Source organism: Bos indicus, chromosome 10, assembly GCF_029378745.1.
Source record: "Bos indicus isolate NIAB-ARS_2022 breed Sahiwal x Tharparkar chromosome 10, NIAB-ARS_B.indTharparkar_mat_pri_1.0, whole genome shotgun sequence".
NCBI classification, from domain to species: Eukaryota; Metazoa; Chordata; class Mammalia; order Artiodactyla; family Bovidae; genus Bos; species Bos indicus.
The window spans coordinates 85,689,475-85,715,465 of NC_091769.1; the positions used below are offsets into that span (position 1 = coordinate 85,689,475).

At 54.0% G+C, this 25,991-nt stretch overlaps 1 protein-coding gene across 3 annotated transcripts in view; it reads right to left on the reverse strand.

Annotated features, from left to right (window-relative positions):
- LTBP2 (latent transforming growth factor beta binding protein 2) overlaps nt 1-24,130 on the reverse strand; it is a 109,759-nt gene extending 85,629 nt beyond the window's left edge. Inside the window, exons 1-3 of one of the 3 annotated variants that reach the window (XM_019969234.2) lie at nt 22,838-24,130; nt 16,067-16,137; nt 294-540 (exon numbers count right to left, since the gene is read on the reverse strand). In XM_019969234.2, coding sequence (XP_019824793.2) covers nt 294-540; nt 16,067-16,137; nt 22,838-23,676 — 1,157 coding nt within the window. In that variant the 5' untranslated portion in view covers nt 23,677-24,130. The remainder of the gene's footprint in view (nt 1-293; nt 541-16,066; nt 16,138-22,837) is intronic. The other 2 variants (XM_019969233.2, XM_019969235.2) reach the window with 2 other exon arrangements.
- Nucleotides 24,131-25,991: the final 1,861 nt, after the last annotated feature.

The following is a 25,991-nucleotide window of genomic DNA, read 5'->3' on the forward strand; positions in this document are numbered from 1 at the left end:
AGCAGAGGGCCTGGGTCCAGGCACATGCCCTCCTCATCTTTCTCCCAGGACCTGGAGGGTAGCAGCTCCCCTCCCACCGCCACCGTGTAGTCCAGTCTGCCAGAGCCTGTGCCAACCCTGAAACCTGCAGACCCGCTCACCACCCCTCCGGTGGGGTTGGGGGAGGGGAGGAGAGTCCCTCCAGCCTTCTCCATCAAGGTCTTCACCAAACAGGCCGAAGGCAGAAGCCCCCGCAAAGAGGCTGCACACCCTCCCCCCAAAGAAGGGAGGGCCTGCTGAGGAAGGGGACTTACCTGGCCCGCTGCAGCTGTGGCGCTGGGGGGCGCACTCTGGCCGTGGTGCTTTCTCTGGCCACACTGCTCCTGCGCAGGCTGGGGGGTCCCTCGGCCGAGCGTCGGGGTGCTGGCCTGGAGTTCTGGGGGTCGAATTCCTCCTCAGGAATGACCTCTTCGCAGCGGGCTCCGCGGAAGCCTGAGCGGCACACACAGAGCTGGGGCCGGCTGCAGGAGCCCCGGTTCTGGCAGGGTGGCTGGCACACGGCTGCGGAGACAGGGAGAGGGTGAGGGCCGCCCGGCCGTGTTCAGACCACCCGTCAAAGACTGCGTGACCGGCCGCACCCCCGACACCGTGTTCTACACACGCTTAGCGCTCCCTGTGCGTGGTCTGTCCAGCTGGGACTGGCCTGCAGGCATGGTTTCCTCTTCTCTCCTGTCAGCCTCTGTGTGTGCTGTGTCCCCTCCGTGGGGCTCTCTCCCGTTCCTCTCCACTAAGTCCTGCTGTTCCCTCAAGGCCTCCCTGCCCCCCATCCCAGATGACCTGACTCCAGGTACTGCTCCCTCCTCTGAACCACAGCACACAGCACTCATGCCTGACGGGCCACTGTCAGTCTGTCCGTCTGGGCTCGTGCTCAGTTGTGTCCAGCTCTTTGCGACCCTTTGGGCAGTAGCCTGTCAAGGTTGCCATTTCTTCCTCCAGGGGATCTTCCCGACCCAGGGATCGAGCTCGTGTCTCCTGTGTCTCCTGCATTGCAGGCAAATTCTTTACCCACTGAACCATCAGGGAAGCCCCGCCCACCATCAGTGTGATAGATTCTTTATGGATGTGTCTCAACTCCCTAAATAATATGACCAGCACCCCAGGTGCAGTGACTGTCCCTTACACCTCTTTTCCTCCTTAACTCCTAGCATATATTTCATTACAACACAATCGATATTATTTTTATTACAGTGTGCCTGCATGCTCAGTCGCTTCAGTCACATCTGACTCTCTGTGACCCCATGGACTGTAGTCCGCCACATTCCTTTGTCCATGAGATTCTCCAGGCAAGAGTGGGCTGCCATACCCTCCTCCAGGGGATCTCCCCAAGTCAGGGATTGAACCCATAATTACTGCATCTCCTGCATTGCAGGCAGATTCTTTACCCCCTGAGCCACCTGGGAAGCTCTTTAATTATGGCAGCTGCTGCTGCTGCTGCTGCTAAGTTGCTTCAGTCGTGCCCGACTCTGTGCGACCCCACAGACAACAGCCCACCAGGCTCCCCTGTCCCTGGGATTCTCCAGGTAAGAACAATGGAGTGGGTTGCCATTTCCTTCTCCAATGTATGCAACTGAAAAGTGAAAGTGAAGTCACTCAGTCATGTCTGACTCCTAGCGACCCCATGGACCGTAGCCCACCAGGCTCCTCCATCCATGGGATTTTCCAGGCAAGAGTACTGGAGTGGGGTGCCATTGCCTTCTCCGATACACTGTCTCATTTAAGCCTAAAACAATCCTATACAGCAAGTGGGATTGTGATTCTCATTTTACAAATAATGCCTCTGAAGCTCAGAGAGATTAAAAGACGTGCAGAGGTCACCCAGCCAGGCGGTATTGGATGGAGGACCCAATCCAGGAGCGTTTGACTGAAAAGCCCAGGCTCCATCCACCCCCACTGCCTCCAGCAGGGCTGACCCACCTCTGAACCTTGGCCCAGAGCTGATGATGAAACAACAAAAGGGATCTGTTGGCCTTAAGTTAGCTACTGAATGCATCCTTGGGAGCGCTGCCCCGGGACGCTGTGCATCCCAGGTCAGCTCTGGTGGTAGAGACCTCAGACCATCAGAGCCATTCCTCTCCAAAGCCCACACAGTCAATCTGAGATAGAGGGAGGATGTTTAGCAGCTCATGCATTCACTCAGTGGACATTCACCGAGCACTCACTAGGTCTGAGGCCAGTGGTAAAGAGGTTCCCTCTCTCAAGGAGTGTCCTGTCTCATATGGAAGCCAGGACATAGGGCATGTGAAAAGTGTTGACCAGAGCCTCTAACCCAGCCTGAGGCAAGACGTGAAAGTCAGGGAAGGCTCCCTGGAGGTGGTGACACTGACCAGAGACAGAAAGGGTGAATAGATTGGGCATAGTGTAAACCAAGGGCAGCTTGCCTACTCAGGAGCAAGTAAGGAAATATTAGGTCTCACTGTAGGATCCCAACCACGAGCTAGATCCTAAGGCAAGAGCATTTTCCTCAATGCCTGGGCATCTGTTCCTGGTTGGCCCCAGACCTCCAGGTAAGCAGTCTCTGTGAGAGAATTGTAACCCTGAGCACTTCCGCAAACACAAACTGCCACTTAGCAGGATTTTGGCCTATCACCTGGCTGCCCCTCCACCTGCCCAAGTGGAGCAAGCCCCCACCTAACCACCCGCCAAGCCCTTGTCACCACCACCACCAGAGACACAGGCTGCCTGGGGCCAAACCAGGACCAGCGAACACTGCAGAAGCAGGTTTGCACAGGACAGGTGTCAGCCCTGGTTTATCTTGGGGATGGAGTAGAAAGGGAGGGCTTGAGTGGTTTCCCATGTGGACTACAGATGCTACATTACTCCTAGCCCCTCAGATCCACCCATACCTCTCTGCTGGCCAAGCCTGCCATGGGGGAGGGAAAGGTCACACAGCCCCTCCCAGTCTCCGTTTCCATTCCGCCTCCGCGTGGGTGGTCTTTGCCCTTAAGAGAGCCTTTCGAAACCAGTCTAGCTTCTGTCCTTCCCCTCCTGGGCTGCAAGGATGGCCCGTCCTTGACTTTAACAACAAGATCATTCACTCTCTAAAAATCCAACGCCCCACATCCTGCAGTTTGAGCCTGTACTTCCCTGTGACTTGCCTGTCCCTGGTTCTGCCTCATTCACCAATACATCCGCAGACATTTAGTGAGCACACTCTCTGGGTCAGATCGGGTGCCAGGGATACAAAGACAACAAGACTGCTCCCTGTATGGAGGAAGCCCGACCCCGTGGTGGGTTCTCAAAACCATGCAAGCCCCTTGCCACCAGGCAGTTAGATCTTCAACGAGGACCAGGCTTGGCAAACTTTGGTTGGTGTGATGAACAAACAGCTCATGGTAAGTGGGTGGCTGGGGGAAACTATAAAACTGGCATGTATGTATGTATGTAATACTGTGGTCGATAAAAGTTCTAAAAGGCTTCCAAACCAGCCAGACGTGTTGGCAGAAAAAACCCATTTGGAAAGATGACCCTTCTGGACCAGTCATTTCTGAACCAGCACAGAGGCCAGGTCGGCTAAGAAAGGTCCTCCTGAAACAAGTGCTGCGATTTCAGAGGTTGTGAGCCAGCTCTCACCAACTTCATTTGCATCCTTCTCTTCGTTGTCTTCTCAAGTCTCAGCAGGTAGGGATTCCCTCACTACAGTGTTTTGCTCTGAGCTGAGCATCTGCATTATGGGATTGGAGCATAAACTCCTCTCCTCCCTCCCCACTCCCCACAAAACCACTCCCAATTGGACCCAAATGATGGTTCCAAGTGCCTGTCCATGAAGAGGGACAGTCAGGTCAGTTTTTACCGGCCTGCCATAATACAAGAAAAACAAAACAGTTTCTTGTGTTTCTTATAACGCTATTTCCTTCCCCGTTGAAAAAGTGTCTTTCAGATGCAGAGGACAAACATATAGATACTCAAAGGGAAAGTGGGCGGTGGGATGAACTGGGAGATTGAGGTTGACATATATACATTATTGATACTATGTATAAAATAAATAAGTAGTAAAAACCTGCTATACAGCACAGGGAACTCTACTCAGTGCTCTGTGGTGACCTAAATGGGAAAGAAATCCAAAAAAGCGGGGGGAGATGTATCTGGATAGCTGATTCACTTTGCTGTACAGCAGAAACTAACATAACACTGTAAAGTAACTATACTCCAATAAAAAAGAAAATTAAGTGTCTTTTATTTTAAGATTATATCTTGCCTCCTTTTCTGGTGTTAAAATGTTCTTTGAAGTGGTTAAAGGTGATGGCAAATGGTGTTTCTAATATCCTCACTTGGCAAAATGAAAAGCTGGCTACTGTATTTTGGTACATACGATGTTTTTGGATATTTACTGGTGCGTGAAATGCAGAAGTTTGGAACCCTTGGGGAAGGAGGGGGCCATAGTGGTCATGTGCCTTTTGTTTCAAGGAGACTGTGAAAAGCATTCCTAAGCCAAATGAGCACAGATTTCAAAACTGAAGTATCTAGTGCTCAGCCATTGCAGAATTGCCCATGGCAGGGGCGATTGCATAAAGCGAAAAAGGAAATGCTGCGGCACCCCCAGAGAGGCAGTTTCATGCAGCATTGTGGGAAGTTTAAGAGAGAAAATTCCCAGCGTGGCAGGCTGGGCTGTCTTCACGTTTCATGCCTGGATCCTCATTCCTCCCATTTTCCCATAAGAGCAGAGGTCATGCCTTATACTTGAGAAATCGACCCAGAGGGGGTATATGGCTCTAACGAGTCTTTGTTGATTGTTGGTGACGGGTTATCAAGCATGATGCCACAATGCCCGTGTCTAGCCACTGAAGACATACCCAGCCCCTCCCTGTCGGGGACCAGCATCCTCAGAACCTGGAGGTGATCCTGCTCCTGGATTCCCATGCCCGCTCGCCAATGCCAGCCATTAGCCATTCATAATTTGGGCTCCTGAACCCTGGCTTCTCCACATTCCTGGCACTCTCTTTCTCACTGAGGATTGGACATGTGGAAAGTTTCAGCTTGGGGAGTTCAGCTCTGTGAAGTTAGCAGGATGCCAAAAGAGAGGGAATAAAAAGAAAACTCCCGAAACTGCTTTGAAAGTAAGAAATAGAAAGTATCGTTCTCTCCACCACGCCCCCTCCCCTGACTCCTGGCTGTGCCCCCTTCCACCTTCACTCACATCCAGTACAGTGGAGAAGAGGTTTGCTCAGATTTTCCACACAAAACCCCTCCGTTTGGGAGGAGACCCAATTCAGAATGGGCAGGCTTGGGGCGGGGGAGAGTCTGGAAAGAGCTTCCACTAGGCAGGCTGCTCCTGCCATCTGTTCAGAGACTCTGTGAACAGTGGCTTGGTAGCAAAAGGGTTGAGTCAGGAAGATCTGGTTTGACCCCTCGCTCAGCCACACCCCACCTGTGTGCCCCTGGGCATGTCTTGTCTCACTGAGATGCCTCAACCTGCGCCTCAGTTGTCTTGTCCATCAAATGGGTCTGACAATTGCTGCCTCTAAGAGTTGTGTGAGCCTCAGCAGAAATCAGGGACATGGAAGTGCTTGCACTTTCTGGGGCTGTGCTGTCCAGTGCTGTCTAATGCTGTAGCCATGAGCCGTGCTGCGCTGTGCTTAGTCATGTCCGGCTCTTACGACCCCATGGGCTGTAGCCCGTCAGGCGCCTCTCCCCCTGGGGATTCTCCAGGCAGGAATACTGGAGTGGGTCTCCATACCCTCCTCCAGGGGATCTTCCCAACCCCGGGATCAAACCCGGGTCTCCTGCATTGCAGGCAGGTTCTTTACCTTCTGAGCCACCAGGGAAGCCTGTAGCCATGAGCAACACAGGGCTATTGACAGTGAAACTGATTAAATAAAATTTAAAATTCAGTTGCACTAGCCACATGTCAAGGGTTCAGCAGCTAAAGGAGGCTCATGGCTACCATGTTAGATGGCAGGATACGGAGCATTTCCACAGAAAGTTTCCACAGGAAGTTGTATTGGACAGCATTTTGCAAAGCTTTTAAAAATAAAAAGAAAGCTTAAAAAAAAAACAAAAAACCCACACCCCCAGGGATGGAAGCAAGAGGGCTTCTGGATTTCTCTGCCACAACCTTTTTCCCAGGAAAAGGCAATGACAACGTGGGCCCTGGTTACAGATGTAACACGCACTGGGGGGCAGCTGCAGGGCTGCTTCTCAGGTGCCGAACACGCCGGCCTCCTCCCCACCACCCACCCTCATCATGCAGGTCTCTTGTCATCAGCTCTCTCTCCTGGGACTTAGAGATGCCTTCTCCCTCCATCAGTTATCCATTAGGTGAGGCACTGACTTCAGGGTGGGCGGCTTAAGCCCGCACCCTCCTCCGAGGCCTCCAGGCCCCCCACACGCTGTCTTGTCTGGGAGATAAATCTAGCTTCCAGATTAGACTCTGGGCCCAGCACCCCCACACCCGAGGCTCCTCAGCAGCCCCTCAGATTAAACCGCCATCTTTCCTAAACTCTGCCTCAGTGGAACACTAGGATCTCCCCCACTGAGTACCCGGTCCCTTCCTCAGGACAGGGCCCTGTTTCTTCCATACCTGGAGGCCTTTGCAGGCAGGACAGTTTCCTACCACCCTCAGGACTTCGCTTCCCTCGCACCCCACCTTAGACTCCTACCTGGAGCCTCAGTTTGCCTTCGCAATTCATCTCACTGGATGGTGGGGGGAGTGGAGGGGGTGGGGGGGGTGGAGGGCGGCGGTAACTGTGGCCCTGAGCTGTTTCTCCACAGCCTGACCTCTGATTCCCAAAAAAAGGGGACCCTGATGTCAGAGCCCCGCCCCTGCCCCGGGGCCAGGAAACCCCTCACTGGCCTTCATACACTCTCAGAATCCACGGGGGACTCGTCCTCTCCACACCCAAACTCTGACCAGGGGCTGTGTCCCCCCCCAGACCCCGACTCGGTCCCGAACTGCCAGGCTGTGGGAGAAGTCAGGTCCTTAAGGACTCGGCTGTTCCCACCACAGCTGGGCTGGGGCGGCAGCTCAGGAGGGCTGGAAGCAGCCCTGGGGCTCAGGGGCCAGCCAAGCGCCCGGCTCCAAAATAGCAGTTGTGTTCACATAAAAGCCTCTAATGAGAGAAAGATGCCGTTCTTGGCCCCTCGCGCGCGCTCTGCAGACGTCGTCGTCTGGCAGGCCGAGTGGGCCTCTACCGTTTGGCGGCCGGAGGGGAGGAAGGGGAGGTGTGAGTCAGACCTTGGCCCCCAGCCCCTCAGCATGGACCGCCCTGCTAATTGCATTAACAAACGCCGAGATGCTGGGCCAGTTGGGGGGCCAGGGGCTGGGGCAGAGAGCAGCCTCAATTCCCATCAGCTCCAGCAGGCATGAGGAAGGGACCACTGGGTAGGACTCGGAGGCCCGGGGCTGAGGCCCAGGCTCGCCGCAAGCTCCTGCCCTAAAGCAGAAGCTCACTGGTCCACCCCCTTCACAGCCTCGAGGGCTCTGTCTAGAGGAGGCAGGGATTTAAAGAGGGCGCCTGGAGATGGGATGGAATCCTGAAGCAGCCCTCCTCGGGGACATGCCCAGGGACCCTGTCTTTTCCAGGGGAGCCGCTCCAGGACATGGAGGACAGATCTGTGGCTGACATGGAGCCATCCAAGCCCTTCTGCAGACACACCAGCTCCATGCCCAAGACCCACGAAGGTCGAGAGGGAAGGGGTACACCATTCCCACTTATAACTCAGCCAAGGCCAGGGCAGACATGTGGAGGAGAGGGCAGCCTTACAGTCGAAGAGAGCTGCATTTGAATTCCAGCCTGGTGACCTCAGCCAAGTTTCATCACCTCTGCCAGTCTCGTTTTCTCTAGAAAACTGTCATGCATCCAACATTTACTCTTTGCCTAGGACGGTACCGTACTTTTTTTTTCGAAGAGAAAGAGATTCTTTTCTTCACAGAGCCTCCAGCTCAGCAAGACTCATAAAATGAGTAAACAAACAAGCAGAGGAAGAGAAGTCGGGATATGAAGGATGGAGGAAACAGTCGAGGGGCTGAGATCCAAAAAAACAAGGCTGCTGGGGGCAACTCTCCACAGAGCAGTTCGGGGAGCTGGAAACAGAGACCGGAAGGAGGATGAGGAGGTAGCCACCTACAGAGATGAGAGAAATCTCGTGGAACAGCCTGGAGGCGGCACATCCCAGGAACCCAGACTGGATTCGGTGTGCGAGGGGCTGACACACGAGGCTGGACACACTGCCGCAGGAAGGTTTGTCCAGCGATGTGTGAATATCTGGACTTCCCAGGTGGCGCTAGTGGTAAAGAACACGCCTGCCAGTGCAGGAGACATAAGAGATGTGGGTTCCATCCCTGGGTTGAGAAGATCCCCTGGAGAAGGAAATGGCAACCCACCCCAGTATTCTTGCCTGGAGAATCCCATGGACAGAGGAGCCTGGCGGACTAGCGTCCACAGGGTCTCGAAGAGTCAGACAAGACTGAAGCGACTTAACACACACGCACGTGTGATTATCCAATTTACGAGATGGAACCGGAGGGTAAGGGGGACAGTGGGAGCAGTCAGCCAGCGGCAGCGGTCTCCTAGGAGGATGCGCTGTTGCCTGGGACCACAGACTGGAGAAGCATTGGTTGTGGGGTGAGGGGTGGGAGAGTGAGAAGCAGAGAGGCTCCCAAGAGATTTAGGAAGTGAAGCACACAGGGCTCGGGGAAGGACTGGACAAAAACCCGAGCAAGAGGAAGGTGTCCTAAATGGTCCCAAGAGTGCAGCATGAGCATTCGGATAGACAGGCTGCCTTTTAACAGGGTGGGTAAGACCTGGTCAGGGACATTGGCTCAGAGGGAGGGAAACCATGAGCTCGCTTTGGTAAAGCTGGGGTGGGAGGTTGTCTGGAGGCATCAAGAGCATCAAGATGTCGAGGAGGCAGCAGGATGAAAGGAGTCTGGAGGTTGGAGGAGAGGTCTGGCTGAAGATGCACATAAATCTGGGCGTCATCAGCCCAGAGACGATGCTCACATCCACGGGAATGCATTAGATCACTCCAGGACGGGGCAGTGAAAAAGAAAAGAAGAGGGCCCAGAACTCAGTCCAATGTTTAGTTGCTGGGCAGAGGAGAAGCAGCAGCCAAGGGACATGGGAGGAGCCGGCACAGAGATCGATGTGGTGGCCGCTCACAGGGCGGGGGGTGCTGAAGGGTTTAGTGTGATCCCTGGCACAGAGCGAGTACTGCCACTCTTATTAGTGTTGTGTTTTAATTGTCTGGCACAGTGCCTACTGGCACTCAATGATAGGGGGGCAACTAATGCTGGATTTGCTTCACATGGTCCCCCCTCTCTGGGAGGAGGATTTGGAAGATCTGGAGAACGTTAAAGGTAGCCCAACATTAAGATGTTGAGTAGGAAAGGCAAAGCCGAGGAGATGAGAAGAGGCAGCTGGGGATGGCAGAAGGAAACTGTCAGGTCACCCAAGTAATCATTCACCCATTCAGTCCTTTAATACACATGTACCAAGTAGGCACCCCACTGGCATCGACAGGACACAGCCCCTGGCTTCAGGACCCCCTGGGGAAATGAAAGTGAAAGTGTTAGTTGCTCAGCGATGTCCAGCTCTTTGTGATCCAAGGACTGTAACCCACCAGGCTCCTCTGTCCATAGAATTCTTTGTGTGTGTGTATATGTGTGCATGCATGTGTGTACATCCGTGCGCGTGTGAGTTAGTCGCTCAGTCATGTCTGACTCTGTGACCCCATGGACTGTAACCCACCAGGCTCCTCTGTCCAAGGAATTCTCCAGGCAAGAATATTGGAGTGGGTTGCCATTTCCTTCCCCAGGGGATCTTCCCAACCTAGGGATCAAACCTGCGACTTCTGTGTCTCCCGCATTGCAAGCATATTCTTTACCATCTGAGCCTCCAGAGAAGGCCCTGGGTAAGAGCATCTCCTATATACTCCTTTGAGCAAAAAGACTTGAGGGCACACACCTGCTCAACAGGAAGATCTAGGGTACCCCCACATGGAGGGGGTAGAGATGGGCAATGTTTCTTGCTAGGACTGTAGCCTTTGTGTTAGCTGGGTCTCCACTGCAGTTGTGTGATAACTCCCCTTAACACCTTCCGCTTTCCTTTCTACCACTCCCACCAACTACTGAATCTCATCAGACGATTCACCTAGAGATGAGCCATAGGTAGGCTCGAGCCTCTAGTTCCTGCTGGTTCCTAAACAATCAGTAATGAACCTGCAAATCCCACACGTGCCCTGACCCTTTTCCCTAACATTTGCTCAGCACTTACCATTAGGAGACCCTGGGGCCAATTTCTTTACAAGTATCTCCTCTGAAGATTCTCACAACAACCATGGTACCAGTCTGACCCTCATTTGACATAAGGACAAACTGAGGCTTAGAGCAGTCCAGAAACTTGTCTGAGATCCCCGTGCAAGTAAGTGATGGAACAAGAGTTTGAACTCAGAGTCTGGCTCCAAAGTTGGGGCTCTTCCCCATCTGGCCAGAGTCTTGGCCTTTGGGGTGGGGTCATTTGCAGGGCTGGGCTGGGTGGGCCAGAAGAGCTCCTTCAGGGAAACCCAGGAGAAGCTCAGATCAGAAGGGATGGGGATCCTCACAGCACTGAGATGTGGTCCAGAAGTCATGCTGTTGTAATGGCCCCACACGTAGAGAGGCTTGGGGCCAAAACACAAGAACAAGTGCCCAGGCCATTCCAGGGTCTCCCGAGCACCATGGGGAGTTTTATGAAAAGGCTGATGAGCCCAGGGCAACAGGAGGAGACCTCTCTGCGAAGGCCTGGGAGAGGCCCTGTGTTGCTCAGCACATTGTTGGTGAGCCTTGCTCCTTGTATCCAATGAACACTTGCACTGCGCTGCAGGCGCAGGGGCCACAAGATACAGTCCCTGCTCTCACCATCAAGGCCAGACATGTATAGAACACCCAGAACATGCCAGGCTTTGAACTAAACATTTGCCCTAAGCTATCTCTTTGTTCCTTAGAATTCTGTGAGGCAGGGACTAGTATTAGTCATATTTTACGGAAAAAGAAATTGAGGCACAGAGAGCTTAAACATCTTGCCCAGGGTCCTGCAGCTAAGCTATGGAGCCAGCATTTAAACCCAGGCAGGCAGCATAGCCTCCTGGATTGAGTAAGATCACAGCCAAAGTCACCCCATGCCAGGCTCTCTATATGCACTCACTCGTTTCCCAGGAGCGTGGTGTCAAGCCCTGTCCTCTGGACCAGGCTACTTAAATTCACACCCAGGCTCTGCCGATTCCCAGCTGCATGACTTGGACAAAGAGTTAACCTCATCTGTAAATGGGGATAAAGGTCAAATATGATTTACAAGAGGGTTGTTGTCAGGGTTAAAAATTAATAATCAAGTTCCAACCCTCGGTAAGATCTTGAGTGTGTTACTATTATTAGAAGCAGCTCTATAGAGACTGTTATACCCACTTACTGGGTGAGGTGTTATCCTCACTTACTGGGTGTTATACTCACTGGGTGAGGCTCTGGGGCTGGGACAGGGCCAGGCACTTGCTTGAGGACACAGAGCCGGGATTCAAAGCCATGACTCCTTGAATCTGGCACCGGAATCTAAAGTACATGTTCTCACTCTGTGCCTTAGTCCTGGTGGGGGCGTGGGGGTGGTAGTCCTCCTAGCCCCTTCCCTGAGAGCCTCTGCCTTCCCCAGAATAGCCCCAGCCCCTGTGCATCTAGGCTGAGATAAAAGGAGAAGCCAGAGAATTCTTCAAATCCTCTTCCCCAGGATGAGCCTTTAGAAGTCCCCGCAAAGGCTGTGTGTGTATTGGGGTGAGTCAGTCTGGGAAGACTGGACAGTCTTCCAAAAGCCCTAACTCTAAACAGGATCCAGCCTCCCCACACCCTGCAGTCTTTCGCCTCAGCCGAGCGGGCCGGCAGGCCCCAGCGAGCTGCCTGCACAAATACATAAACACATAAATTGTGTGGCAGAGCTGGCAAAGCCACAGAAGGGAAGGAGGAGACCGAGACCAGAGGAGGAGGCGAGGGCCCAGCTCCAGACCCCGCCAGGCTGCAGAGAGCAGCTAGGCTTCCAGCAACAGACACCTGCAGACACTGTGGCTCCCCAAAGCCCAGGGGCTGGACAGAAATAGAGAGAGAGGCTGCCAGGGAGATGGCCGGTATGTTACGGCAACCAAGGATTCCATGAGAGGAGGCAAGCCGGGGGTCGGGGGAGACCCAGGGCACAAAGACAATCACTCCCTGTGCGTGGCCAGTGGGCTGGACCCACAGGTATCTGGAAGAGACCAGAGGATGGATTGACTCCCTGCACCCTTCTGAGACTAGACTTGGCAGTTGGGGGAATGTCCCACACCCCTCCCTGTCACCCCCAATCTTGCCAGACCAGGAGAGGCACCCTACATCTGTGAAACCGCTAGGCCAGAATCATGAACACTCCCCAGTACTGGCAGCCTTGGCTCCAGCCAGGGGAGTAGAGCGTGGGAAGGGGATAGGGAGACGCAAACCACTCAGGGGAAGCAGGACTGCCAGCTGACAGGGCGTGGAAGCAAGAGCCCATACTTGACAGAGCTTTGGACCAGCCATCCAGGGCCAACACCCCACCATCCACGTGGTTCTCATTAGGCTCATTAGCAGCAAAATAGCAACAAGCAAACAGCATTGGGCCCAGCTAATTAGTACACAGACCTTCAGTGGGCAAGTCGACTTTTAGTGGGAGAGGCTAACACCCACTGGCAAAGTCCTCCTGGAGCGCTGCCAGCCTGCATGCCAGAGTCCCAGAGACACCTAGAGGGGCAGCAGAAGACCAGGGAGAGAAATAACAGGGCTGAGGACCCCCAGGGTGGAGTGGGTACTGACGGCGCACCGGAGCAGCTGCCCCCTGCTCTGGGCTCAAGGGTGCGCACACACGTCAGTTCTGACAATCAGCAGACTCACCCAACCTCGAGTTTCCAGTGTTGAAACTCCAGATTGGCAGAGAATGATGCTGGAAAGTCATGAGCAAGTCAGGAAATCGAGAGCCTTCAGGCCCAAGCGAGGCTTGTGCCCAGACCCTCGGGCAGCTAGGGAGAAGGCCACCCACTCTGAAGCCAGCCTTCCCAACTTCAAACATCAGCAACACTCTCTGCTAAGCTCTTTAGAACTTACGAGCCCTCCTCCTCATTTCTAGCCCCAAATCCCTCCCCGGGCTTCCAGAGGCGCCCCCCAGGGCTTGCTACTCAAAGTGTGGTCCGTGGACCAGCAGCATCAGCATCCCCTAGGAGCTTGTTAGAAACAGACTCTCCAGCCTCACCCCAGACCTGCTGAGTCACAGTCTGCACTTTAATAAGATCCCAGAGGACAGTGAAAAAGTTGGCTCAAAACTCAACGTTCAAAAAAACTAAGATCATGGTATCCAGCCCCATCACTTAATGGCAAATAGAAGGGGAAAAAGTAGAAGTGACAAATTTTATTTTCCTGGGCTTCAAAATTGCTGCAGATGGTGACTGCAGCCTTTAAATTAAGAGATGTTTGCTCCTTGGACGGAAAGCCATGACAAACTTAGACAGCATATTAAAAAGCAGAGACATCACTTTGTTGATAAAGGTCCATACAGTCAAAGCCATGGTTTTTCCAGCAGTCATGTATGGATGTAAGAGTTGGACCATAAAGAAGGCTGAGTGCCAAAGAACTGATACTTTTGAACTGCGGTGCTGGAGAAGACTCCTGAGAGTCCCTTGGACTGCAAGGAGATCAAACCAGAAAATCCTAAAGGAAATCAGTCCAGTCCTGAATATTCATTGGAAGGACTGAAGCTGAAGCTGAAGCTGCAATACTTTGGCTACCTGGTGCAAAGAGCTGACTCATTGGAAAAGACCCTGATGCTGGGAAAGACTGAGGGCAGGAGGAGAAGGGGGTGACAGAGGATGAGATGGTTGGATGATATCAGCGACTCAATGGACATGAATTTGAGCAAGGTCCAGGAGTTGGTGAAGGACAGGGAAGCCTGATGTGCTGCAGTCCATGGGGTCACCAAGAGTCAGACACAAGTGAGCGACTGAACAACAACAGAGGATTCGTGGAAACGTTCAAATTTGAGTAGGGCTCCCCAAAGCAGATCTTCCCATGATTGACCCCAAACTCTGCTTAGCAGTCTTCAGCCCTGGCTAGAATCACCTACGGAACTTTAATAACATACCAGTGTCCAGTCCCCAGCCCCAGAGCTTCTCCTGATTGTAAAACTTACTGGGCTACCCACATCCTTGGCTTCTCTGCCCAGGGGAGTCACCGATTTCAGGTCCCAGATCTTCTACTAAGGAGCTGTGTGACCTTGAGCAAGTCATCTGAGGCACACGGTCCTTATCTTTCAAATTATGGAGAAGGGTTCCTCCCCCAACTGTGCCCCTAGTCACTGCGTACCTAGCCTCTGCAAGCCCCACTAATTCAGGTTCCTCCAAAGGAAAGAATTTTCAGGTAGAAATCTGCATTGCTGTTTGTTTCTGAGTTTGGAGTTTTGTCTTTATCTGGAGATCCTCAGAGAGACCTAAGATTCTGCCCAGGCTTCATCATCAGACTGGGAGAGGGTCAAGGCCACGAGGTCAGAGGCAGAACTGGAAGCTTGGTGAGCCAGCCCCGTAGGAATGGAAGCAACCCCATTGCATCCCTATCTATCCCCGTCTCAGAAGGCATCAGGAGAGCAGAAATGAGGGCATCCATCAGGGACAGGAACACCATAGCTTTCATCACCCCGCTGGACCACTGGCTGTGAAACTCTCACACTGGAAAGGGTCTAGGGCTTGTCCTTGGGCAGGAAGGGGTGCTGGTGAGACTAGGGCTTTGCAGCCAGGCTTAGGGCAGAGGGTGGAATCAGATCCAGGAGGAACAGCTGGGCAGAGCTCCTGTACTGCCACAAAGACTGGAGGGGGCGCGTGTGGTGCTGATAAAGACTCGAGAGGGGCCCCGGGGTGTGAGGGAGGAAGATCCAAGCTCTCTGAAACTGTCCAGTCATCACCTGTGGCGCTCCCAGAGTCCAGAAGGCCCTAAACTCAGTTAGTATTGGGAGAAAGCAAACCCGCACAGGTAAGAGTACGGGGTTCTGGGTCAGACTGCCTAGAGTCTGCCTCCTGAGCCAGACTCAGAGTACTGTCTCCTCGGGCATGTTTCTTAGCCAACCTGAGCCTCAGTGTCCTAGGCTGTAACTGCGATGAGCAGTAAATACTCACGGTACAGGACTGGGAGACTCAAGTAAGATGATGTATGTTAAGAGCTTAGCGCAGCGTCGGGTATACAGTAAGTCCCCAGCTGTTAGCTCGTAGCAGTATAGTCATCGTCATTGTCGCGGTATCAGTGGTGGTGGTGTGGGCGGTACAGTAACAGCAGTCGGAGCAGCAGCAGCAGCTGTGGTAGTAATGACGGTGCTGGGGGCAGTCGGAGGAATAACAGTGCCAATGGTAGTTACGGTAGTCGTGCTGGTGGTAGTAAAGGTGCGGTTGGTAGGCAGTATTTTTTCTAATCTGGGCCAGCCTGCCAGGCTTGGGAGAGGTCCAAAGGAAGACTGCTCCAGACACAGAAGCAGAGACTCATCTGACCGTGCTGGTAGAATGGCCCCAGGGGCCAGGGGCCAGAGCAGAGGTGGATCCCCACAGCACGCACTGTGAGTGCCCTCTTCCCATGGAAGGTGTGATGCAGAGGCTCTGGGGCCAGGTGTGTTCTGCAGACCCCAGGGCAAGCTAGGGGTGAGCCCCAACACAGAGGGGCATCAGAAGAGGCATACAGGAAGCTTTATAAACACAAGCAGGGATTTATCTTAGAAGTCATTTTCAGTTCAGTCATCAGGAGTCTTTTTTTTTTTTGGCATGCAGCTTGTGGGAGCTTAGTTCCCCGACCAAGGATTGAAACCAGGCCTTCGGCAGTGAAAGCACAGAGTCCTAACTACTGGACTACCGAGGAAATCCCTGGAGGCACTTTTTCATCTACTCCCTTCCACTGCTTCCCACTGGAGAGGGGCTGCCTGCTCAGGAGGTGGATTGGGGAAGACACGTGTGTTCCAGGTTCTAGAGATGCCACGCCCGGCCCAGCTCAGTGGAGAGAGAGAGGCGGGGAGAGGGTGGATGGAGTGGAGGCACTCACGTTTGATACAGTGGTTGGTGCTGTTTGCCGTTGTCCATCCCGGGCAGCACTGTCCCCCGCAGACATTCCTCCTGTAGGGCCACCAAGACAGGGTCAGCGTGGGATGCTCAGAGCAGGATTATTCACAGAACTTGTCTGATGGTCCTGCCCTTTACAGGCAGGGCCTGGGGAAACTCTGCCAGGCTGGGCACTGTCCCCCTTCTCGAGGGAGGCCGCACGGCCCAGGGGCGGGCACTAAGACAGAATCCTGATTCTGCCACTGGTGGCACGACCTAGGGAAGCGTCACTCTCATCATCTGTACAAGGCAGATAATAATACCTGCCTCATGGGGTTATTGGGAGGATTCAACAAGATAGGGATATAGAGCCCCTGACACAAGAAGGCACTCCACTGGCACGGGGATCACGAAGACAACCAAAAAGCAAGTTCAGAGTGGCTCAGCCCCTTGCCAAGACTAAACAAGAAGTGTCAGGGCCAGACTCCAACCTAGGTTGACCCAACTCGAAGTCACGCTCCAAGTCCACGTGGCCTCTCACCAAAAAATAATCACCATGGCCCTTGCCAACAAATGTTGATAATCCAAGGGAAGCTGGAAGACACACACACACACAACAGCCTTAAGGACCTACATCTGTATCCCCTGCCAACAAATGCACACTGGGAGGAGCCTTAGCCCTCGGGCAGGCTGGTACAGGGTGAGACCGAGCAACTGGGAGGGTGATGGAAAAAGCCAGGCTCCAGAATGTCCTTTAAGAGGGGCTGAGGAGGTGGCAGGCTGGTGGGACAATGGGGCTGGGGACTCAGCGTAAGCCGCTCTGCATGGCGAGTACACTTTTTATTCGGGCAGGCTTCTGGAACTTACTTGAAGGGGGGATAGTCCTTCCCCCAGCACCGAGGACACTGACCCCACAGGAGACACTGACCAGCAGCTGCCATCAGTGCCATTCACCCAGCCCACCCAAACTCTGCCCTCCGGTCTCCAGTGGAGCCCTACAGCACCAGGAGCTTTCACCCACCCTGACTGTCGATCTATAGACCCACTTGCCCAGACCCCGGTGAATTCCCCAGAGGGATCTTCTTGGAGAAGACCCCTGGGGTCTTGCCTCCCCAGCTCAGACTGGGCTGGGCTCTGGCCTCACATATCCCATGGTTTCCATTAGAAATTGTCTACCGAGCACTCACTGAAACGCAGGGTAAGCAGGGCGGCAGAGGTATGGAGTCCGAGAGTCGGAATGAAGGGCTGACCAGGAGGCCATTCCCATTACCTCTTTGGCCAGCATGGGGGCATCTGGTCCCACTTAAGAGTTTGGTTGACGTTTGTGTCGACCCCAAAGCTGGTGTGGTTTTTGAAACCTTACAAAACATTCAAAATAAATCCCTGCCATTTGAAAATGCTGAGGCCCATTTCTGGCCCTTCGGCCCAAAGCTGTGGGGAACTGCCTCCCAGGGAGCTCACAGAATGTCCCCTCGGCCGAGGGCTGTGCCATCTTGGTTACCTCGAAGCCTCTCTGGACTGCTTCCCTCAGTTTACTGGTTCCCTGAAGGCCTCCTCCCCACCAGGATCTCAGTCAGTCACTGGGTTCTGCAGAAAGGGCTGGCCCTCCTACCCATGGCTTCTGAGTTGTGTGCCCCAGTGGGAGGGGGCACGACCCACCCATTTGTAAGTCATTATCCCTGGTGGTGGTGACAAGGCCTCTGAGAGGCCTGGGAGGTCTTTGAGAGGAAAAACAGGCAGCAAGCCCTGGGAGTTTTCTAAAATCTAGCATCCGGGGAAGCCCAGAGAGCACAGACTGATGAAGCTGCCCGGCCGAGAGGTCGTGGCGTGGAGCCCAGCTCCAGGAGGCCCCCTGAGCCTGTCACCCTAGATGCCCTCAAGATGGCCACAGAGCTGACTGTAGGAGGGCAGCGGCTCGGCCTGCCCTGCCTGCCCAGGGTAGAGCCTTCAAGGCCGCCAGGGCCACCAGGAGAACTGGTCAGGATCAAAGCTGCCAAGCAAAGGAGCCACGCTCAGCTAACAGGGCCTTCCAGAGAGATCCAGGAGACCAGCCAGAGTCTTGGGTGCAAGCTCCAGGAGGTGCCTGATGGGAGATGAGTGTTCAGTGGGCTCCGGTTAGCTGGAGAGAGCAGATGAGACTGACTAGCTGGGGCAGATGACTCAGGGGTTCTGGCTCTCTGGAAGATACCGCTCAGAGATTTTTATAAGCCCAGCCTTCGGGGCGGCACTGCTCCGCAAACATTAGCCCGATATCCAGCATCACTGCCCAACCCCTGGGAACGCATCTGGCTAACAGCCTAGGACAGCTGCTGTTCCACCTGGAACAAATCTGGTCATACTGGTCTTTTGTTACAGCCGCCGCCAGGCTCTCCACTGGCCTCTACAAAGCCAACCCTACCCCACCTGCCTATAGAGTCTAACTGCCCCCATCACCCCTCCCTTATCTCCACGGCCACCCACAACCAAAGCCATGACACAAAGTTTGCCGTCCCCTCGCTGTACTACATGTGGGCACCGTTTGACGCCTTTGCTTAAGCTGCTGTCTCTGCCTAGATGGCCTTACCTCTCTTCTTTGCCGACTGAAATCCTTGGCACGCTCCAGATCAAACATCACCTTCTTCGGGTAGACCCTCCCCTGACGTCTACCCAGCCTTCCCTGTTCTCCAGCCTCCACACGGTGTGCTACCGATCGTCTCAGGCTGCTGGTGTATGTGTCGAGTACCTTAAGGGGTCTTATTCCTCTTTGTGCCCCTAAAGTCTAACACAGGGCCTGGCATGTGGTGCACCTTTAATACCTCTTTGTTTTACTGGAGCCAGTGTTTCCCAAAAAGGTGAATGAACAACGCTGAGGGTAGAAAAGGGGATTTGAGGTTACCATACTCAGAACTTGCAGCAATGCTGAATCACACAGGGAGAAAGTGATTCCCTTTTTAGCGATGTTTCTAGTCTGATTAGATCAGTGAGGAAAAATCTCTGTCCGAGGTTGGGTTTTTATGCCAAGTCCTCTCCCCTCAACACTTGCCAATCTCCCTTTCCAATAGGGTGAACACACCACAGGGCTGAACTTCCTTTGATAATGGTATCTGACTAGACTTGGAGTACATTTTGTTTTCATTTCAATTTTCCTACAGTTACCTTCTCTTTATGACAAGTGGTACCATCTTCAACTTAGGATAGTGATACAAAGTGTCCTTGCAAATGGATTTATTTATTTATAAAAATGAGTCACGTACTGTTTGTAATACCAAAATATGTAACTCATCTAACTGTCCAAAAACAGAAGGATGGATAAACAAACTGTGGTATATTCAGACAATGGCATAATATCCAACAATTAAAATGAATAAACTTGGGCTGATTATATTAACTTAGTTAAATCTCAAAAATCTAATGAGGAGAAAGCAAAATTGTAGAAGAATAATGCAGCATGGTATCACTTACCTAAAATATGCAAAACAATGTTATATAAGCTACGGATGCACACATCTGCAGCAATGGTATAAAAACATAGGTTGGCATCATTAGTAAATTCAAGGTAGTGGTTAACATTGGGGGAGAGGGGAGACAAACTTGCAGAAGATATTTCAACTAAAAAAAATCAGAAGCAAACTATGCCAAAATATTAAAGTTTGAAAAAATTGGATTGTTAGTTGTATTATTTCCAATACCTTTTGTAGGTTTATAAGCTTGTATAATACTTCATAATATAAAACACTTGAAAATAAATAAAACACAAAATCCTGTTATTTTTAACAGTTTATAAATTTAAAGAAAATAATAGAACAAGAAAAAAAGAGGAAAATATTATGAAAGTGGTATGCTGTGAGGCTAAGCTTAATAAACACTGAATACTGGGAAACAATAGCTTAAAAACTCCCGTGTGGACTGTAAATTTCAATAACGCAGGAATTGTTTCTGCTTTGGTTACTCTGTGTCCCAGACACCTAGCGCTATGCCTGGCACACACTTAAAATCTTCATTGTGTGCAATAAATCCCCACTACATGGCAAGTTCCACGAAGACAGAGGCTGTCTTGGCCACTGCTGTATCCCCATGGTCCAGCAGAGTGCCTGGCATACAGGAGACCTTCCAAATATTTGTTGAATGAATGAAGAATCCCCAGTAGTAGTGATGCAATTCCAAGGTTTACCAGCAGGTGGCACTTAGTCCTTGCATGCATGCAAGCTTAGTCCCTTCAGTCCATTCTACCCCATGGACTGACTGTAGCCCACAAGGCTCCTCTGTCCATGGAATTCTCCAGGCAAGAATACTGGGATTCTCCAAGGTGCCCTCCTCCAAGGTGCCCTCCTCCAAGGTGCCCTCCTCCAGGGGATCTTCCCGACAAGGATCAAAACCATGTCTCTGGTGCCTCCTGCACTGGCAGGCAGGTTCTTTAATTCTAGCACCACCTGGTTGGCCCTGAGCAATTCTCAAGGCAATTGCCAGAGAGGTCAGCCTGGCCATAAGCCATTAGTCAGAATGGACTTAGGGAGAAGAAGTCGATGGACGATTGCCACTCAGTCCCTCCCCGGCTAGCTGGAGTGCCTGAGGAACCCACCCTTTATCAAAGCTGCAGAAAATAACCTGGGGGAGGAGTCAAACCCAGCATGTGCTGGGTGATGTGTGCACCTGTGTTTGGCAGATGCTTATGGGTGGCATCCAACCCAGGTACTTACACACCTGTGCACATCTACCAGCCATATCCTGGTAACAGTCTGCTATGCTCATCACCACCTCCTTTCACAGCTGCTAATAGTTCATCCTCCCACCTCCACTCCACTATTCCTCCTCCCCCCAACTCCCACCAGAATGCTGACAGGGTAAGCTCTCTCCGTGATCTGGCCCAAATCTATGCCTCCAGCCTCAGCCCTGTGGCTCCCCGACACCAAGGTACAGACCTGCCCTTAGGCCACTGCCCACAGTAAAAAAAAAAAAAGCCCCTGTCCTCGGGCAGTGTGACATCTCGGGGTCCTACTCCTGCTACCCCCACCTTCTTCCCCACATGAACCCCAGGGGCTGGAGCTCACAGGGCTTCTTTTTCCTGAGTGCCTCAGCCCAAATCATCCTTTCCTTTATGCTTTAACAGGAAGCTTCTGGTACTAGAAAGCATGTTGGCCGGTGCATATGTGTTCATTTCTCCAATTTGACTTGAAGTAATTGAGCTGCTCTCCTGGCAGGAACAATGTCTTTGTCTCGAGCCGCATCCCCTGTCCCTAGCTTGGCACACTTGCTCTTAGGAAGCACGTGTTCACTTGCACAGCCATTACTGCTCGCTGACTGATCCTCTGTTTAAGCCACTTGGCAGTGCCCAGGTCTCCTCTGCGTCTGCCTTAAGCCAGGCCTTGCACGGACAGTGAGACATTCCTTCACCCATTAAACAGGTACTTAGAAAGCTGCAACTAAACTCGAGCACTGTTCTAGGCACTGGTGACCCAGCAATGCAGAATACAAAGCCTCTCTTTTCCTAGAGCTGACATTAGTGTGCCCTGGGAGATCAGACCATAAAAGCAGAAACATAATATGTCAGATGGGAATTACTGCTATGAAGAAACATACAGCAGGGTGAAGAGAGAGGGTGGGGCCTCTCTAAACAGAGATTTGAATGAAGAGAGAGAATCCTGCTGAAATATAGGAGAGCAGTGCTGCAGCCAAAGAAAACAGGGAGTGGAGAGGCAGTAAGAAAAGCCTCAGGAGTAGCCCTGGGGATGCAGCGCCCTTCATGCTATGCTCCGGGGGACTGAACCCAACTGGCAAATCGGGCCCAGGCCCAGAAGGACCGCCAGGTTCCTTCTCAGCCTCCCCGATGATGCCCCATACCGGGCACCCGTACTGCCCGGGCTCGCCCGCCCTCCATTCTGTAGATACCTGTCCCACTCCGGCCAGGCCCAGCGCCCCGCAGCCGTGAGAATCCTCATCCGGTGGGGGGGGGGGGGGGGGTGGGGATGGCTGGGGAGCTTCCCCTACGCCGCGAGGGCGCCCTCGGCAGGCAGCGGATGTTGCATCGGGAGCGGGGTGCGGGGGGAGAGACTAAATGGCAGGGTTGAGGGGAGACCTAGTCCTGCAAAGTCGTGCTGACACCTTGCTGCACAGGCGCACACACAGACCCACTCCGCCATGGACCCACAGTGTCACAGCCACACCCGCGGACAGGTTTCCTGCCCAAAGTGCCCCCGAGTCCACGCCCACTTCCTCGTCCAGCCATCCGCGGACCCAGGCCGGCCTGTGCCCCAACGCACAGCTTTGTCCCCACGGCAGGCGTCGAAGCTTCGTTCCTGGAGATGCATCAGCCCTCGCGCTCTGGAGCCCCCACCCCCACCCCCGACATCGTCCACCCACCGCGCACTAAGGCCGCTCAGCTTCTCCCGGTTCTCAAGCGCCTGGAACACCCACTCCGATGCCCTCTCCGCGATCCCCTTCGGATCCCCGCACCTCTGCGGGCAGCGGGCGTCAGCAGACACCGGTTAAGGCAGACGGGAGGAGCGCGGGCGAATGCACTGCCGCCTTGGGAAAGGATTTAACGTCGGATCTGGGCGAGAGCTGGTACGAAAGGGTGTGGACGGTGTTTCTCTTTCCTCTCTACTTTTTGAAAGCGGGTCAGATAGAGCCCCAGCTTGGGGACCTCGGTCTGTTTCCCGCAGTATTGAAGACAGAAGGGAGACAGGCAGAGCCCCCGCCCTGTCCTCTCGTCTACACATCCCCATCCCTCCACGAACGAGTGTTCGGGAGACCGACCCTCGCTCCCCCAAGCCCCCACCCTTCCCTCTCCAGCGCTCACCCCGTAAGGCGCCCTCGCGCAGCCCGCGGCCGCTGCACCGTCTCGAGACGCGGGAGAGCCGGCGCGGCCCGGGCCCGGGGTGCGGACTGCTGCTGGCCCGAGGGTCGGCTTCTCCAAGTCTGCGCAGGTGGCTGGACTCGCCGAGGCTGCTGTGCGCGGGGCGGCCTCCTGGCTTCCGCCTCGGTGGACCTCCTGGGGCTCCCCCAGCTAGGCTGGACCAGCTCCGCGGGCGGCGAACCCCGGACGGGCGCGTCTTGCTCCCGGAACAGACTGTACACCTTGGCTGTAGCAACTACGGGGCTGCCCCCGGGGCGCCGCAGCCGACTCGCGTCTCTTCCAGCCGGCTCGTATCTTCCCACCGGGTCCCTCTGAGCCTGACCCATGCCCACGAAGAGAGCCAGGGTGAGCGGCCAGAAGCTCCTCCAGGGGTTCTGCAGGACGCGCCCAGGGCAGCGGGCGGTGGTTGGGGGCCTCATGGAGCCGGGGCGCCTGGAGAGCTGCGCGCGCGCGCGCGGGGAACGGCCCCTGGGGCTCACAGTCGGTGCGCCCGTCGCCCGCTGGCTGCGCTCCGGTCCCCTGCCGGTGGCCCGCCTCTTCCCGTCTAGGGGGCCCCGAGTCAGACTGCGGGCTAGGCTCTCCCTGGAGCCGGAGCCAGGCGGCGGGAGCGGCCGGGGGCTGCGCGCACCGAGCCTGGAGGCCGCGCTGCGTCTCCCGCTGGGCGCGCACCGCTGTTGCACCTTCGCGCCTTCTCCCGGTCGCTGTAGCCTTCGGAAGGAGAACTGGAGGGTTTTATTTTTGGAAACCTCCCCCTGATTTTTCGTCTCTTTTATCCACACCATGCCCCCTCCTCGGAGGGACAGTTCAGCCCCCTTATTACGGGAGAGGGAGAGAGAGGAATTTCAGCAACACCCACTTTGGCACCGGGAAGCGAGCGGGCGGCGAGGGGGGTTAACCCGTGAGGAGCTGGGGGCGGCGCAGGGCCGACCCGAGCGAGGGCTGGCAGGCGAGATGACAACTGTCGGGACAGGGGCACCCGAGCCACCTTTCTGCTGTCCTGGGCAAGCTGAACTGCTGACCTGTCCGGAACTGATCTCCCGCCCCTGACCTCAAGGACAAACTCCATGGTTGGAAGACTAAGGCTGCAGCCTCGAAGGTCTGAAGGAGGTCGGGAGAGGTACCAAGAACGGCATGCCAGATCGGACCCTAAGTACGGGCTCCGGACCCTTCGCTTCCCTCCCGAGCCACTGGGGGCTTCGGCCCGGGGCTGTGGCTGGAGCCGGGGCAGCGCGGGGCAGCTCGCCTGTCTCCGCCGCGGCGGGACGCGGGGAGAGCGCGCGGGAGGGTCGTCTGGAGGCGGGCGCCCTCTGGTGGACCTGGCCGCGTCCTTGGCTGTCCTGCGGCTTGTCCAGACCTGCCGCTGCTGGCCGCCCTCGCTCCTTGATCTTAATCCCCTTCCTGCTGCGTCAGGGTCGAGCCTACAAGCCCGAGGCGGTGATGGCGGCGGATCCCGCAAGAGGTGTCCTCTTTTTTTCACCGAGGAATAAACATGGAGGATCTGGAACAAGGTCACTTAAGGAGACAGCGTGTGAGCAAGAGGTGAATGAAATCCAGTCCTGCAGCCTGGAGTTCAGATCCCATCTCTTAGCCTCCCATTCCACCTCTCCCTCCCTCAGGATTGCTTCTGACTGATGCAGTGTGTGCTCCCATCTTCTGCGTCCGCAGGGAGAGGGCAGGGATGCTAGAATGCCAACGGCCACCCATCTTAGAACCCCTCGGCCATCAGCTCCTCACTCACCCCCGTGGTCCCCTGCCCTAAAGTCTAAAGGCCTGGCAACCATCCCTGCTCCCACCCCCTGCATTTCTGCAGCCTACTGCTTCTTAGGGCTTTCCCTGGTGGCTCAGATGGTAAAGAATCTGCCTGAAGTGAGGAAGACCTGGGTTTGATCCCTAGGTTGGCAAGATGCCCTGGAGGCGGCACGGCAACCCACTCCAGTATTCTTGCCTGGAGAATCCCATGGACAGAGGAGCCTGGCCGGCTACAGTCCATAGGATCGCCAGAAGTCAGAAACGACTGAGCGGCTGAGCACACACACAGCACACTGCTTCTTGAGAGGCAGAGACCCAATAGGCAGGAAGACACTGGTTTATAACATCCCACCCCACACAAAGGACAGACCCAGTAAATATCTCATGTTGAAAATAAGCCTCAACTCTTGACCCTGGCCTCCAAAGCCCTGCGTGACTGGCCCCCTCCCTGATGTATCTCACCTTGGCCTGGAGAGCTCACCACACTGCAGCTATGTTGGTCTCCTCTCTGCTTCTTGAACAGACTAAGTTAATGTCCACTTTTGCTCTCCCTGAAACACTCATCTCCAAGATGTTTTACAGGATGAGCTCCTTACCATTTCACCTCTCAGCTCAAACATCACCTCCTGGAGCAGCCATCCCTGACGCCCTAACCTAAGAGCAGCAGCCTTCCCACTCCCAGTGAAGTGAAAAGTGGAAGTGTTAGTTGCTCAGTCCTATCCAACTCTGCAGCCACATGGACTGTAGCCCTCCAGGCTCCTCTGTCCATGGAATTCTCCAGACAAGAATACGGGAGTGGGTAGCCATTTCCTTCTCCAGGGTATCTTCCCAACCACCTCTCAAGTCATCGCTTTCTCATACATCACCCTGTTTCACCTTCATTGCTCTAGACTAGTTGAAATTATTTATTTGTTTGCCTAAATAATTGATTTATTGAATGGGCTGAACTTGAAGAGGGACAAGCAGGAAGCAGCTCTGTTTTTCTCCCCTCACTGCCACAATTCATACTGTGGTGAATTTCTCTTCTCCACCCTTAATGACATCTCAAGCAGAGTCCTTGGCTGCCCATCCCCACCAGTCACAAAAACAGTTTCATTTCTATAATTAAGACCAATTTTTCAGGCACTAAAATGTCTGGTCCTGTCCAAATCAAAACCTCATCCAATTTAATCAATCTTGTATCCAATTTAATACCCCTCCTCTCCTGCCATGGGCCTGTCCCCTGGCTCAAGATCCTGTACTGGGGAGTGTGGGGTGTGGTCTGATTTTTTGACCTTCCTTTTCTGCAGTGGCTCCTCCAAGTGTCAGGGTTGGGGGAGAGGTGTTAGAGGAAAAGTGGTAAAGTTCT